Source organism: Salmo salar, chromosome ssa16 (assembly GCF_905237065.1).
Source record: "Salmo salar chromosome ssa16, Ssal_v3.1, whole genome shotgun sequence".
NCBI classification, from domain to species: domain Eukaryota; kingdom Metazoa; phylum Chordata; class Actinopteri; order Salmoniformes; family Salmonidae; genus Salmo; species Salmo salar.
This window is the reverse complement of record NC_059457.1, coordinates 55,476,729-55,493,301: the sequence shown is the minus strand read 5'-3', so window position 1 is coordinate 55,493,301 and position 16,573 is coordinate 55,476,729. Positions and strand designations below refer to the sequence as shown.

General features: G+C 44.4%; 1 protein-coding gene across 1 annotated transcript in view; it reads right to left on the bottom strand.

Annotated features, from left to right (window-relative positions):
* Positions 1 to 16,573, bottom strand: part of crocc2 (ciliary rootlet coiled-coil, rootletin family member 2) — a 151,012-nt gene that overhangs the window by 24,658 nt on the left and 109,781 nt on the right. Inside the window, exons 21-23 of the mRNA XM_045697461.1 lie at positions 10,717 to 10,955; positions 3,641 to 3,800; positions 3,397 to 3,564 (exon numbers count right to left, since the gene is read on the bottom strand). Coding sequence (XP_045553417.1) covers positions 3,397 to 3,564; positions 3,641 to 3,800; positions 10,717 to 10,955 — 567 coding nt within the window. The remainder of the gene's footprint in view (positions 1 to 3,396; positions 3,565 to 3,640; positions 3,801 to 10,716; positions 10,956 to 16,573) is intronic.

Sequence of the window (16,573 nt, the reverse complement as noted above, 5' to 3'; positions counted from 1 at the left end):
TGTTTGGGTTTGTAGGCTGTGGATTCTGTATAGCACTTTGTGACATCGGCTGATGTAAAAAGGGCTTTATAAATAAATTTGATTGATTGTTGAAGCACCTTTGGCAGTGACTACAGCATCGAGTCTTCTTGGGTATGTGTCCCGAAGCCACTCCTGCGTTGTCTTGGCTGTGTGTTTAGGGTCGTTGTTCTGTTGGAAGGTGAACCTTCACCCCAGTCTGAGGTCATGAGCGCTCTGGAGCAGGTTTTCATCAAGGATCTCTCTGTACTTTGCTCCGTTCATCTTTGCCTCGATCCTGACTAATCTCCCAGTCCCTGCTGCTGAAAAACATCCCCACTGCATGATGCTGCCACCACCATGTTTCACCGTAGGGATGGTGCCAGGTTTCCTCCAGACGTGATGCAAGGCATTCAGGCCAAAGAGTTCAATCTTGATTTCATCAGACCAGAGAATCTTGTTTCTCATGGTCTGAAAGTCTTTAGGTGCCTTTTGGTAAACTCCAAGTGGGCTGTCATGTGCCTTTTACTGAGGAGTGGTTTCCATCTGGCCACTCTACCATAAAGGCTTTATTGGCGGAGTGTTGCAGAGATTGTTGTCCTTCTGGAAAGTTCTCCCATCTCCACAGAAGAACTCTAGAGCTCTCTCAGAGTGAGCATCAGTTTCTTGGTCACCTCCCTGACTAAGGCCCTTCTACCCCGATTGCTCAGTTTGGCCGGGCGGCCAGCTCTAGGAAGAGTCTGGGTCGTTCCAAACTTCTTCCATTTCAGAATGATGGAGGCCACTGTGTTCTTGGGGACCTTCAATGCTGCAGAAATGTTTTGGTACCCTTCCCCAGATCTGTGCCTTTGACACAATCCTGTCTCTGAGCTCTACAGACAATTCCTTCGACCTCATGGCTTGGTTTTTGCTCTGACATGCACTGTCAACTGTGGGGCCTTATATAGACAGGTGTGTGCCTTTCCAAATCATGTCCAATCAATTGAATTTAATTTACCACAGGTGGACTCCAATCAAGAGTAGAAACATCTCAAGGATGATCAATGGAAATAGGATTCACCTGAGCTCAATTTTGAGTCTCATAGCAAAGGGTCTGAATACTGATACATTTGCAATACATTCTAAAACCCAGTTTTTTGCTTGGTCATTATGGGGTCTTGTGATGTCATTATGGGGTATTGTGATGTCATTATGGGGTATTGTGATGTCATTATGGGGTGTCATTATGGGGTATCATTGGGGATATTGTGATGTCATTATGGTGTCTTGTGATGTCATTACGGGGTATTGTGATGTCATTATGGGGTATTGTGATGTCATTTTGGGGTCTTGTGTGTAGATTGCTGAGGAATTGTTATAAGGTTGTAATGTAACAAAATGTGGAAAAAGTCAAGGGGTCTGAATACTTTCCGAAGTTACTTTCTATATACAGTACATATATATTTTAATGTTAGAATTTTACTTCCACTTTGACATTGCGGAGTAGTTTTGTGTAGATCGTTGATAAAAAATGAAAATTACATCCATTTGAATCCCACTTTGTAGCACAACAAAATGTGGAAAAAGTAAAGGGGTGTGAATACCTTGTGAAGGCTGAACACCTACAGTATGCTAAACCCCAGCCAGGCCGACAAAAGGTTATTCATTGGAGAGTGGCAGTAGAACATCCTCGGCCCTTCCTCCCCATACTGTAAGCACTGCACTGTAAGCACTGTACTGTAAGCACTGCACTGTAAGCACTGTACTGTACGCACTGCACTGTAAGCACTGTACTGTAAGCACTGCACTGTAAGCACTGCACTGTAAGCACTGTATTGTACGCACTGTACTGTACGCACTGCACTGTACTGTAAGCACTGTACTGTACGCACTGCACTGTAAGCACTGTACTGTAAGCACTGTACTGTAAGCACTGCACTGTAAGCACTGCACTGTAAGCACTGTACTGTAAGAACTGCACTGTAAGCACTGTACTGTAAGCACTGCACTGTAAGCACTGTACTGTAAGCACTGCACTGTAAGCACTGTACTGTAAGAACTGCACTGTAAGCACTGCACTGTAAGCACTGCACTGTAAGCACTGTACTGTAAGCACTGCACTGTAAGCACTGTACTGTAAGCACTGTACTGTAAGCACTGCACTGTAAGCACTGTACTGTACGCACTGTACTGTAAGCACTGCACTGTAAGCACTGCACTGTAAGCACTGCAGGCACTGCAGGTATTCTGCAGCTAGTTGTGGCTGGACGGGATGTTTGCTGAAGCATGTTGTTATTGAGGCTGTATAGCGGACTACTTCCTGTAAGTTACATACAGTGCATTCGGAAATTATTCAGACCCCTTGACTTTTTCCAGATTTTGTTAAGTTACAGCCTTATTCTAAAATGTATTAAACAGTTTCCCCCTCATCAATCTACACACAATACCCCATAATGACATCACAATACGCCATAATGACATCACAATACCCCATAATGACATCACAATACCCCATAATGACATCACAATACCCCATAATGACATCACAATACCCCATAATGACATCACAATACCCCATAATGACATCACAATACCCCATAATGACAAAGAAAAAAACAGTTTTCTTGCCAATTTATTACAGATAAAAAACAGAAATATCACATTTACCTCCTTCCTGTCCTCCTTCCTGTCCTCCTTCCTATCCTCCTTCCTGTCCTCCTCCCCACCAGCCCTGTGGGCCTCCTTTGGTAACTTACCTCCTTCCTGTCCTCCTTCCTATCCTCCTTCCTGTCCTCCTCCCCACCAGCCCTGTGGGCCTCCTTTGGTAACTTACCTCCTTCCTGTCCTCCTCCCCAGCCCTGTGGGCCTCCTTTGGTAACTTACCTCCTTCCTGTCCTCCTCCCCCAGCCCTGTGGGCCTCCTATGGTAACGTACCTCCTTCCTGTCCTCCTTCCTGTCCTCCTTCCTATCCTCCTTCCTGTCCTCCTCCCCACCAGCCCTGTGGGCCTCCTTTGGTAACTTACCTCCTTCCTGTCCTCCTTCCTGTCCTCCTCCCCACCAGCCCTGTGGGCCTCCTATGGTAACGTATCTCCTTCCTGTCCTCCTTCCTGTCCTCCTCCCCACCAGCCCTGTGGGCCTCCTTTGGTAACTTACCTCCTTCCTGTCCTCCTTCCTGTCCTCCTCCCCCAGCCCTGTGGGCCTCCTTTGGTAACTTACCTCCTTCCTGTCCTCCTCCCCCAGCCCTGTGGGCCTCCTATGGTAACTTACCTCCTTCCTGTCCTCCTCCCCCAGCCCTGTGGGCCTCCTTTGGTAACTTACCTCCTTCCTGTCCTCCTCCCCCAGCCCTGTGGGCCTCCTATGGTAACTTACCTCCTTCCTGTCCTCCTCCCCCAGCCCTGTGGGCCTCCTATGGTAATGTACCTCATTGATGGCCGCCTCCCTGCCCGCCTCGCTCTCCAGGACTCTCTGTTTAAGACTGAAGGACTCCCTCCTCGCCTCCTCTTCCTTCACCTCCTCCTGACACACCCTGGCCTGCAGTTCTCCCATTTCCTCCCTCTGTTGGGCAGCCTCCCTCTCTAGGATCTTCACCTGAACAAGGTAGAGATAGAGACTGATTAGAAGGCTGAGGGAGAAGAAGAACAAGAAGGAGAAAATGAAGCCCCACCTGTCTGCGTAGCTCCTGCATCTCTCTGCGTGCCTGCAGTCGGGACTTCTCCAGCTCTCTCATGGCGCTCCTCAGCTTGGACACTTCCTGCTGCAGGGAGGTCTTACACACCTCCAGGACCATCACTTTCTGCTCCTTGTCCTCCAGGCTACGCCGCAGACTGATGGGAGATATGGAGGCAGAGACAGGGTTATAGAGGTAGATTACTGTCAAAACTATTACAAAAATACACTTTCTGCTCCTTGTCCTTGACGCTACGCCGCAGACTGATGGGAGATATGGAGGCAGAGACAGGGTTATAGTGGTAGATTACTGTCAAAACTATTACAAAAATACACTTTCTGCTCCTTGTCCTCAATGCTACGCCAAAGGCTGACGGAGTAGGAAGCAAATACATGGAGGTAAAAGTACTGTCAAAATATTGAAGAAACGTTTTGTCACATTTCAAATAGTAATGCCTGGGCTGAGTCATAACCCACAATCCCCGTTGTTATATCCGCGGGACTGGTGGGTTTAGGATGTGGCTGAAGGGCAGGGGTGTGGCGGGCGGGTTAAATAAAGAGAAAACAATGCATAAGAAAAAAATTAAGAAATGGATAATTCTTGTTCAATTCAAAGTAGTCTGTTATAGAAGAGAGGACCAAAACAGCAGTCTGGTATAGAAGAGAGGACCAGAACAGCAGTCTGTTATAGAAGAGAGGACCAGAACAGCAGTCTGTTATAGAAGAGAGGACCAGAACAGTAGTCTGTTATAGAAGAGAGGACCAAAACAGTAGTCTGTTATAGAAGAGAGGACCAGAACAGCAGTCTGTTATAGAAGAGAGGACCAGAACAGCAGTCTGTTATAGAAGAGAGGACCAGAACAGTAGTCTGTTATAGAAGAGAGGACCAAAACAGTAGTCTGTTATAGAAGAGAGGACCAGAACAGTAGTCTGTTATAGAAGAGAGGACCAGAACAGTAGTCTGTTATAGAAGAGAGGACCAGAACAGTAGTCTGTTATAGAAGAGAGGACCAGAACAGTAGTCTAATGTTATAGAAGAGAGGACCAGAACAGTAGTCTGGTATAGAAGAGAGGACCAGAACAGTAGTCTGTTATAGAAGAGAGGACCAGAACAGCAGTCTGTTATAGAAGAGAGGACCAGAACAGTAGTCTGTTATAGAAGAGAGGACCAGAACAGTAGTCTGGTATAGAAGAGAGGACCAGAACAGTAGTCTGTTATAGAAGAGAGGACCAGAACAGTAGTCTGGTATAGAAGAGAGGACCAGAACAGTAGTCTAATGTTATAGAAGAGAGGACCAGAACAGTAGTCTGTTATAGAAGAGAGGACCAGAACAGTAGTCTAATGTTATAGAAGAGAGGACCAAAACAGGAGTCTAATGTTATAGAAGAGAGGACCAAAACAGTAGTATAATGTTATAAAAGAGAGGACCAGAACAGTAGTATAATGTTATAGAAGAGAGGACCAGAACAGGAGTATAATGTTATAGAAGAGAGGACCAAAACAGTAGTATAATGTTATAAAAGAGAGGACCAGAACAGTAGTATAATGTTATAGAAGAGAGGACCAGAACAGTAGTCTGTTATAGAAGAGAGGACCAGAACAGTAGTCTAATGGTATAGAAGAGAGGACCAGAACAGTAGTATAATGTTATAGAAGAGAGGACCAGATCAGTAGTCTGTTATAGAAGAGAGGACCAGATCAGTAGTCTGTTATAGAAGAGAGGACCAGAACAGTAGTATAATGTTATAGAAGAGAGGACCAGAACAGTAGTCTGTTATAGAAGAGAGGACCAGAACAGTAGTATAATGTTATAGAAGAGAGGACCAGAACAGTAGTATAATGTTATAGAAGAGAGGACCAGAACAGTAGTCTGTTATAGAAGAGAGGACCAGAACAGTAGTATAATGTTATAGAAGAGAGGACCAGAACAGTAGTCTGGTATAGAAGAGAGGACCAGAACAGTAGTATAATGTTATAGAAGAGAGGACCAGAACAGTAGTCTGTTATAGAAGAGAGGACCAGAACAGTAGTATAATGGTATAGAAGAGAGGACCAGAACAGTAGTCTGTTATAGAAGAGAGGACCAGATCAGTAGTCTGTTATAGAAGAGAGGACCAGAACAGTAGTATAATGTTATAGAAGAGAGGACCAGAACAGTAGTCTGTTATAGAAGAGAGGACCAGATCAGTAGTCTGTTATAGAAGAGAGGACCAGAACAGTAGTATAATGTTATAGAAGAGAGGACCAGAACAGTAGTCTGGTATAGAAGAGAGGACCAGATCAGTAGTCTGTTATAGAAGAGAGGACCAGAACAGTAGTCTAATGTTATAGAAGAGAGGACCAGAACAGTAGTCTAATGATTGGGAATGTTTTGGTGAAGTGGTACAATTTGACTCGGGAACAGGAGTGTAGAAATATGATTTCTTTCTGCATCTTGAGAGAATGAATGCACGCTTAGGGACCGTCTGCAAAGGCGGTGGTGCTGTCTTTATTAGCATCATAAAAGCTGAGGTATAGCTTCACTTCTGGTATTTCAACAACATAAAATACGAACCCAAGCCGAACTGAAATCTTATCAAAAACATTTTTTGGATCGTTTTAACAGGTTTTAATATCCTTAATAAAACCGGTCAAACTGATGTAATTTAGAAATGTTTAACTGAAAATCCTCCCCCCCCCCTTCCCCCATTCCTTTTTATCCCCGTTATTGCATTTTCTCCCCGGTCCCTAAACGTCTTCGCTGCGTGAGAGAAGCAGAGATGACAAGAGGAAAGAGAAAACCAACGTTATTGATGTGAACCAGATTGAAGCATTCATTCTATCCCTTTGTGACATCATTCTGGTGAGGGTTTTTATTAAGTCTTCTAGGGGGCAACAATAATGACTAAAGAGATGCTGCACATGTTTAATTATAGAGATATAATTTATAACAAATAGCCTACCAAAATGTCGGAAATGATAAACAGAAACATAGGCCTGTCTAAAAAAAAAAAAAGAAGGCCCGTCAGATAATCTGTACGCCATCTCTGACTGTACAGAGTATTTTCTATATTAGCGGGTTAGGGTCGGGTGTGTGGCTTTTGGTTTTCACTCTATCGCATGGTAGCGGACAGGCGCGGGATTAGAAAACAATCATTTCAAACCAGTTTTGTTTTTGAAAAATCCATAGTGTCAACATCATTTACACACATTGTTGGCTGTATAAGATCAGACAGTCCTGTTTTTTTGATTGATGAATCAGCAAAGGGCTGCTACCTAATGTTGTCGTTCTCTTGAAAGAGGCTCTCAGCTCCTCGTTGGAGGGTTAGATTTAGGGACTGTACAGTACCTGTTGTCTGTATGGGACAGAGTGACTGTACCTGTTGTCTGTATGGGACAGAGTGGCTGTACCTGTTGTCTGTATGGGACAGAGTGGCTGTACCTGTTGTCTGTATGGGACAGAGTGACTGTACCTGTTGTCTGTATGGGACAGAGTGACTGTACCTGTTGCCTGTATGGAACAGCGTGACTGTACCTGTTGTCTGTATGGGACAGAGTGGCTGTACCTGTTGTCTGTATGGGACAGAGTGGCTGTACCTGTTGTCTGTATGGGACAGAGTGGCTGTACCTGTTGTCTGTATGGGACAGAGTGACTGTACCTGTTGTCTGTATGGAACAGCGTGACTGTACCTGTTGTCTGTATGGGACAGAGTGGCTGGACCTGTTGTCTGTATGGGACAGAGAGGCTGTACCTGTTGTCTGTATGGGACAGAGTGGCTGTACCTGTTGTCTGTATGGGACGGTGAGTGGCTGTACCTGTTGTCTGTATGGGACAGTGAGTGGCTGTACCTGTTGTCTGTATGGGACAGAGTGACTGTACCTGTTGTCTGTATGGGACGGTGAGTGGCTGTACCTGTTGTCTGTATGGGACGGTGAGGGACTGTACCTGTTGTCTGTATGGGACAGAGTGACTGTACCTGTTGTCTGTATGGAACAGAGTGACTGTACCTGTTGTCTGTATGGGACAGAGTGACTGTACCTGTTGTCTGTATGGGACAGAGTGACTGTAACTGTTGTCTGTATGGGACGGTGAGTGACTGTACCTGTTGTCTGTATGGGACAGAGTGGCTGTACCTGTTGTCTGTATGGGACAGAGTGACTGTACCTGTTGTCTGTATGGGACAGAGTGACTGTACCTGTTGTCTGTATGGGACAGAGTGACTGTACCTGTTGTCTGTATGGGACAGAGTGACTGTACCTGTTGTCTGTATGGGACAGAGTGACTGTACCTGTTGTCTGTATGGGACAGAGTGACTGTACCTGTTGTCTGTATGGGACAGAGTGACTGTACCTGTTGTCTGTATGGGACAGAGTGGCTGTACCTGTTGTCTGTATGGGACAGAGTGACTGTACCTGTTGTCTGTATGGAACAGAGTGACTGTACCTGTTGTCTGTATGGAACAGAGTGACTGTACCTGTTGTCTGTATGGAACAGAGTGACTGTACCTGTTGTCTGTATGGAACAGAGTGACTGTACCTGTTGTCTGTATGGGACAGAGTGACTGTACCTGTTGTCTGTATGGGACGGTGAGTGGCTGTACCTGTTGTCTGTATGGGACGGTGAGTGACTGTACCTGCTGTCTGTATGGGACGGTGAGTGAATGTACCTGTTGTCTGTATGGAACAGAGTGACTGTACCTGTTGTCTGTATGGGACAGAGTGGCTGTACCTGTTGTCTGTATGGAACAGAGTGACTGTACCTGTTGTCTGTATGGGACAGAGTGGCTGTACCTGTTGTCTGTATGGGACAGAGTGGCTGTACCTGTTGTCTGTATGGGACAGAGTGGCTGTACCTGTTGTCTGTATGGGACGGTGAGTGGCTGTACCTGTTGTCTGTATGGGACAGTGAGTGGCTGTACCTGTTGTCTGTATGGGACAGAGTGACTGTACCTGTTGTCTGTATGGGACAGAGTGACTGTACCTGTTGTCTGTATGGGACGGTGAGGGACTGTACCTGTTGTCTGTATGGGACAGAGTGACTGTACCTGTTGTCTGTATGGAACAGAGTGACTGTACCTGTTGTCTGTATGGGACAGAGTGACTGTACCTGTTGTCTGTATGGGACAGAGTGACTGTAACTGTTGTCTGTATGGGACAGAGTGGCTGTACCTGTTGTCTGTATGGGACAGAGTGGCTGTACCTGTTGTCTGTATGGGACAGAGTGACTGTACCTGTTGTCTGTATGGGACAGAGTGACTGTACCTGTTGTCTGTATGGGACAGAGTGACTGTACCTGTTGTCTGTATGGGACAGAGTGACTGTACCTGTTGTCTGTATGGGACGGTGAGTGGCTGTACCTGTTGTCTGTATGGGACGGTGAGGGACTGTACCTGTTGTCTGTATGGGACGGTGAGTGAATGTACCTGTTGTCTGTATGGAACAGAGTGACTGTACCTGTTGTCTGTATGGGACAGAGTGACTGTACCTGTTGTCTGTATGGGACAGAGTGACTGTACCTGTTGTCTGTATGGGACAGAGTGACTGTACCTGTTGTCTGTATGGAACAGAGTGACTGTACCTGTTGTCTGTATGGGACAGAGTGACTGTACCTGTTGTCTGTATGGGACAGAGTGACTGTACCTGTTGTCTGTATGGGACAGAGTGACTGTACCTGTTGTCTGTATGGGACAGAGTGACTGTACCTGTTGTCTGTATGGGACAGAGTGACTGTACCTGTTGTCTGTATGGGACAGAGTGACTGTACCTGTTGTCTGTATGGGACGGTGAGTGACTGTACCTGTTGTCTGTATGGAACAGAGTGACTGTACCTGTTGTCTGTATGGAACAGAGTGACTGTACCTGTTGTCTGTATGGGACAGAGTGACTGTACCTGTTGTCTGTATGGGACAGTGAGTGACTGTACCTGTTGTCTGTATGGGACAGAGTGACTGTACCTGTTGTCTGTATGGGACAGAGTGACTGTACCTGTTGTCTGTATGGGACGGTGAGTGACTGTACCTGTTGTCTGTATGGGACGGTGAGTGACTGTACCTGTTGTCTGTATGGGACAGTGACTGTACAGTACCTGTTGTCTGTATGGGACAGAGTGGCTGTACCTGTTGTCTGTATGGGACAGAGTGGCTGTACCTGTTGTCTGTATGGGACGGTGAGTGGCTGTACCTGTTGTCTGTATGGGACAGAGTGACTGTACCTGTTGTCTGTATGGGACGGTGAGGGACTGTACCTGTTGTCTGTATGGGACGGTGAGGGACTGTACCTGTTGTCTGTATGGGACGGTGAGGGACTGTACCTGTTGTCTGTATGGGACAGTGAGTGACTGTACCTGTTGTCTGTATGGGACGGTGAGGGACTGTACCTGTTGTCTGTATGGGACAGTGAGTGACTGTACCTGTTGTCTGTATGGGACGGTGAGGGACTGTACCTGTTGTCTGTATGGGACAGTGAGTGACTGTACCTGTTGTCAGTATGGGACAGTGAGTGGCTGTACCTGTTGTCTGTATGGGACGGTGAGTGACTGTACCTGTTGTCTGTATGGGACAGAGAGTGGCTGTACCTGTTGTCTGTATGGGACAGAGTGACTGTACCTGTTGTCTGTATGGGACAGAGAGTGGCTGTACCTGCTGTCTGTATGGGACAGAGTGACTGTACCTGTTGTCTGTATGGGACGGTGAGGGACTGTACCTGTTGTCTGTATGGGACAGTGAGTGACTGTACCTGTTGTCAGTATGGGACAGTGAGTGGCTGTACCTGTTGTCTGTATGGGACGGTGAGTGACTATACCTGTTGTCTGTATGGGACAGAGAGTGGCTGTACCTGTTGTCTGTATGGGACAGAGTGACTGTAACTGTTGTCTGTATGGGACAGAGTGACTGTACCTGTTGTCTGTATGGGACGGTGAGGGACTGTACCTGTTGTCTGTATGGGACGGTGAGTGACTGTACCTGTTGTCTGTATGGGACGGTGAGTGGCTGTACCTGTTGTCTGTATAGGACAGTGAGGGACTGTACCTGTTGTCTGTATGGGACGGTGAGGGACTGTACCTGTTGTCTGTATGGGACGGTGAGTGACTGTACCTGTTGTTGTCGTTCTCTGCTCTCTTCACTGCAGCTCTGAGCTCCTGGTTGGAGGTGTGGATGGCCTCCTTGTCTCGGATCTCGTCCCCCAGCAGCCTCCTGAGGTCCAGCACCTCCTTCCTCTGATCGTCCCTCTCTTGAGCCACCTCCATCAGCTCCCTGTGGGCCTCCATCAGCTCTTCCCGCCCCGCATCACGCTCATCCTCTGCCTGCTGGAGGTCCCGCCGAAGACCCTCCACCTAGCAGGACCAGGGAAGGGAGATGAGAGGATGAACAGAGAGGAACGAGGAAGGGGGCATGGCGAAGGAGCTCAATGGGGCTTCAAACCAGAGATGAATGCCGTAGCACTCGAACCCAAGAGACCAAGTTAGGGCTTGATTCAATCCGTATTGCAGAAGTCCCGCTTTATATCGTGATTGCAAAGGCAGTGTTTACTGTGTATGCAGTCTCCGCGATCGCAGAAACATTGTCTCAACATTTTTATTGCGCTATAGCGCAGATCTTCTGCGATACGGATTGAATCTAGGCCCAAGACTGCTTCAAATTAACCAGACCAAGGAAGGCAGGATGGGGGACGGGGGACGGGGGCATGATGTTTACACAGGTCACATGATATGTTTTCTTCTCATCAATTCTAATCCTCTCCCCTTCCAGCCCATCATACTTTATTTCAGGGGAAAAGGGGGGATGGAGAAGAACCTGGGTTCAAACACTATTCAGAGGAAAAGGGGGGATGGAGAAGAACCTGGGTTCAAACACTATTCAGGGGAAATGGGGGGATGGAGAAGAACCTGGGTTCAAACACTATTCAGGGGAAATGGGGGGATGGAGAAGAACCTGGGTTCAAATAATATTCAGGGGAAATGGGGGGATGGAGAAGAACCTGGGTTCAAATACTATGCAAAATCATTCATAAACTTTGAGCATTTGATTTAGTCTGCCTGAAGTGCGAGATGGGCGTATGGGACTACTGCATTGGTTCCATTGTGCCAGCCCAACCTCGATCAAGCACATCTAAAGTATTGGGAATAATTCAAATACTATTTGAACCCAGGTCTGGAGGGTAGAAGGAGAGCCCTCTGATTGTGGTCCTCATCAAGTAGATGAGAGTGAAGCTAGGAGGAACCTGTCCCGTCCCATCGGAGCCTGTCTCTCCCCTACAGCAGGAGAGACAATAAACACTGTCTCAACTGGCTTATTTACACTAGGGGTTAACTCAAACTGTGATTTCATTATATTACCAAGAGCTCACTCTCTCTCTCTCTCTCTCTCTCTCTCTCTCTCTCTCTCTCTCTCTCTCTCTCTCTCTCTCTCTCTCTCTCTCTCTCTCTCTCTCTCTCTCTCTCTCTTCAATTTAAGGCCTTCAATGGCATGGGAAACATATGTTTACATTGCCAAAGCAAGTGAAATAGATAATAAACAAAAGTGAAATAAACAATAAAAAAATGTAAGGTAAACATTACACTCACAAAAGTTCCAAAAGAATAAAGACATTACAGATGTCATGTTATGTGGAAATAGTTAAAGTACAAAAGGGAAAATAAATAAACATAAATATAGGTTGTATTTATGATGGTGTTTGTTCTTCACTGGTTGACCTTTTCTTGTGGCAACAGGTCACAAATCTTGCTGCTGTGATGTCACACTGTGGTATTTCACCCAGTAGATATGGGAGTTTATTTCTCTCTCTCTCTTTATCTCTCTCTCTCCTCTGTCTTTCTTTCTCCTATTCTCTCTCTCTCTCTCTACCTTCCTTATCTCTCTCCCTCTTTCTGTCCCCCCTCTCTCTCTCTCTCTCTCTCTCTCTCTCTCTCTCTCTCTCTCTCTCTCTCTCCTCTCTCTCTCCTCTCTTCCCCCCCATTTTGTCCCCTTGTTGTACTTTCTCACTCTGCTCTGTCATTGTCAGACATGAGACTCCTGAGCCTGGATTAGTCAAATAATCAAACAAGGGAAGAGCAAGGAGGTTCAAATAATCAAACAAGGGAAAAGCAGGGAGGTTCTGCCATGTCTGACAGTGTGGTTATAGCTCTCTCAGAGACAGTTTGCGTACCAAATGCCACCCTATTAAGTGCACTACTTTTGACTCACACCCTGTATGGGCGCTGGTCCAAAATAGTGCACTATAAACCTAAGGGAATAGGCTGCCATTTGAGACATAGCATCCTGAACACAGGGACCACCAGCACCATACTCATTCTCTCTCATTCTTCACAGTCTGAATTTACTCCTAGACTCAGATAGAGTGAAGGAGGAGAGACAACACTAGAGTTAAAACAGGCGAACAGCTCAAGATCCAGTTCTAAGCTTCCCACTTAGATAAACAACCTCTTATTTCAAGAGAGACCTGGTTCCTGTTTACTGTTTCCTGTTTCCTGTTGTTTGAATATGAACCACAGTCAGGTCAGGGATATAAAACACTGGAGTGATAGTCAACAAGGTGTTGAGTTTGTGTTAGGAGTAGGAGTGTACTGAATTATAATTGTATTAAAAACATAAAAACATATGTTTTAAGTGAGATAGGCACTGGTCTAAGGCCTAATAAGAAGGGAAATTCATGAGCATCACGATGCCTACTCCACCCATGCTCTACCAAGGTTTTACAGCACCACGATGCCTACTCCACCCATGCTCTACCAAGGTTTTACAGCACCACGATGCCTACTCCACCCATGCTCTACCAAGGTTTTACAGCACCACGATGCCTACTCCACCCATGCTCTACCAAGGTTTTACAGCACCACGATGCCTACTCCACCCATGCTCTACCAAGGTTTTACAGCATCATGATGCCTACTCCACCCATGCTCTACCAAGGTTTTGCAGCACACAGCTTTGACCTGCTACAGTAGCTACGTTGGTATTGTACTTCAGACTATGTGTAGGCAGGATGTTTAGGATTCAAAATTCAAAAAGGCACTCGCACATCTGAGCTATCTTTTTTGCAGGTGTATGGTAACAGTTGAATAAAATGGATAAAGAAAAAAAAGCTCTGATGAAGGCCGTGAGACCAATACGTAAAGCTAATTAAAGGGCAGTGATACTATCAACAGCAGTGATGCTATCAACAGCAGTGATGCTATCAACAGCAGCGATACTATCAACAGCAGTGATGCTATCAACAGCAGTGATACTATCAACAGCAGTGATGCTATCAACAGCAGCGATGCTATCAACAGCAGCGATACTATCAACAGCAGCGATACTATCAACAGCAGTGATACTATCAACAGCAGTGATGCTATCAACAGCAGTGATGCTATCAACAGCAGTGATACTAACAACAGCAGCGATACTATCAACAGCAGCGATGCTATCAACAGCAGTGATGCTATCAAGGGCAGTGATGCTATCAACAGCACTTATACTGACATTTGGTACTTTAACGCACGCACACATTCATCACTCCTCCCTGCTCCGTTATCAGATAAGTTAACAATGTGGGTCGACACACAAGTTAACTTCTCAATCTTAGTACATACATTTCACACTTACTTCAGTAACCGGTTAGGGTATAAAGAAATAAACAGACAAGTGTTCATATTTAATATAAGCAATATTTATTATACTTAGATGTTATGGATGAGCGCATTGTTTGTTTGTTTGTTCTGTTCCTCTCTCTCTCCATCTCTGTAGTTTCCGGGTCTGCTGGATAAGGACCCGAGTTAAGGGAATTGGGCTGACTTTGTAGTGCCTGTCCCGAATGGCTCATTAATGTAAATGGGCATATTGAAAGACACTGTCAGTAGTGATGTAATTTTGTAAATGTTATATTGTGATATTGTTTCATAAAAAACGTGTTGCAATGTATATACTTTAGTATGTTTAGTTAAATGGAAAATGTAAGTTTGAATAGGTAATTGCTTAATTCATTATTGTTAATTGTTCTGATCGGAGGGGCTACCCTTACAAAAGGAGCCTCTCTTTCAGTTCATTGAGAGGCATTTTGGATTGAGCTGTGGATGGGGCAGCATTGTTTTTAGCTGTCCCATAAGGTATATGTTTGATGGCAGTTGTCATGGACGTCATAAGGATTGGACCAAGGCGCAGCGGGTAAAGTGCTCATCTTCTTAATTTATTTAAAGAAAAACACTTAAACAAAATAAACAAGCGACGATAACATTTCCATAAGGCTCCCAGGCTATACAGAAAATAACCAGCCACAAAACACAAGTGAAACAAACACAACTAAATATGGCCTCCAATTAGAGACAACGACAACCAGCTGCCTCTAATTGGAGGTCATTGCCAAAAACCCAACATAGAAATAGAAAACTAGATATAAACGTAGAACCTAAACACCGAAACACAAACAAACACCCCCTGCCACGCCCTGACCAAACTACAATGCCAATTAACCCCTTTTACTGGTCAGGACGTGACAGCAGTACTGTTGTTTTTGTTCCGAAATCACTATGTAAATAAACACCCAGAAGCACAGAAGAACTGTTGGTGCTCCGCCATCTTTTTTATTTTGATAGAGGTTAGGTTTTCCAGTTTGGCCTTCTGGCCTACTCTACGTGACAGAGATATATATATATATAGATAGACAGCATATATCTATATATATATCTATATCTCTATATATATCTCTCTCTATATATATATATATATATATATATATATATATATATGCTGTATATATATATATATATATATATATATATATATATATATATATATATATATATATATATATGGATATATATATATATATATATATATATATATATATATATATATATATATATATATATATATATATATATAGAGAGAGATATATATAGAGATATAGATATAGATATATATATATGCTGTATATATATATATATATATATATATATATATATATATATATATATATATATAGATGTATATGTATGTCTCTAGGCCTACCATTCTATTATATTAACTTCTATGGGCTAACTTTTTTATTTTGATAGAGGTTAGGTTTTCCAGTTTATCCTTCTGGCCTACTCTACGTGTCACGCTCTGACCTAGGAGAGCTGTGTTTTTCTTGTTTAGTTAGGTCAGGGTGCGATAGGTGGGTGGGCATTCTATGTTTTCGTTTTCTATGTTTTGGCCAGGTATGGTTTCCAATCAGAGGCAGCTGTCTATCGTTGTCTCTGATTGGAAGCCATACTTAGGCAGCCTGTTTTTCATGTGTTGGTGTGAGTAGTTGTTTTCCGTTTTGTCAAGTGTACCTGACGGAACTGTTGGCTGTCGTTTTGTTGTTTTTGTTAAGTGTTTCATTAAAGAAAAGTATGAGCTCTCTACACGCTGTGCCTTGGTCCCCTTTATACGACCCCTGTTACACTACGTAACAATAACACAGCAATAAAAGTTAAGTAAACATACACAATGACAAATTGCAACAGAGATAATGTAGTAATTTGTATATATTTAATATTAACAGCTGATTTTCAAGAGGGAAGTGAAAAACCAGAAGCCGATTTAAGCCAATATGGAATAAACTGGAAAACACTTCCCTGATCTCTCTTAAAACTTCTTTGGGCTTGGGGGCAGTATTTTGACGTCTGGATGAAAAACGTGCCCAAAGTAAACTGCCTGTTACTCAGGCCCAGAAGCTAGGATATGCATATAATTGGTAGATTTGGATAGAAAACACTCTAACGTTTCTAACACTGTTAAAATAATGTCTGTGAGTATAACATAACTGATATGGCAGGCAAAAACCCGAGGACAAACCATCCATAATTTAAAAAAAATCAGTCTACCACTGTTTCCAATGGCTGTCATGTTTAATATGAAGGGACAACCTCCCAGATTGCAGTTCCTAGGGCTTCCACTAGATGTCAACAGACTTTAGAAAGAGTTTCAGGCTTGTTTTAAAAAAATT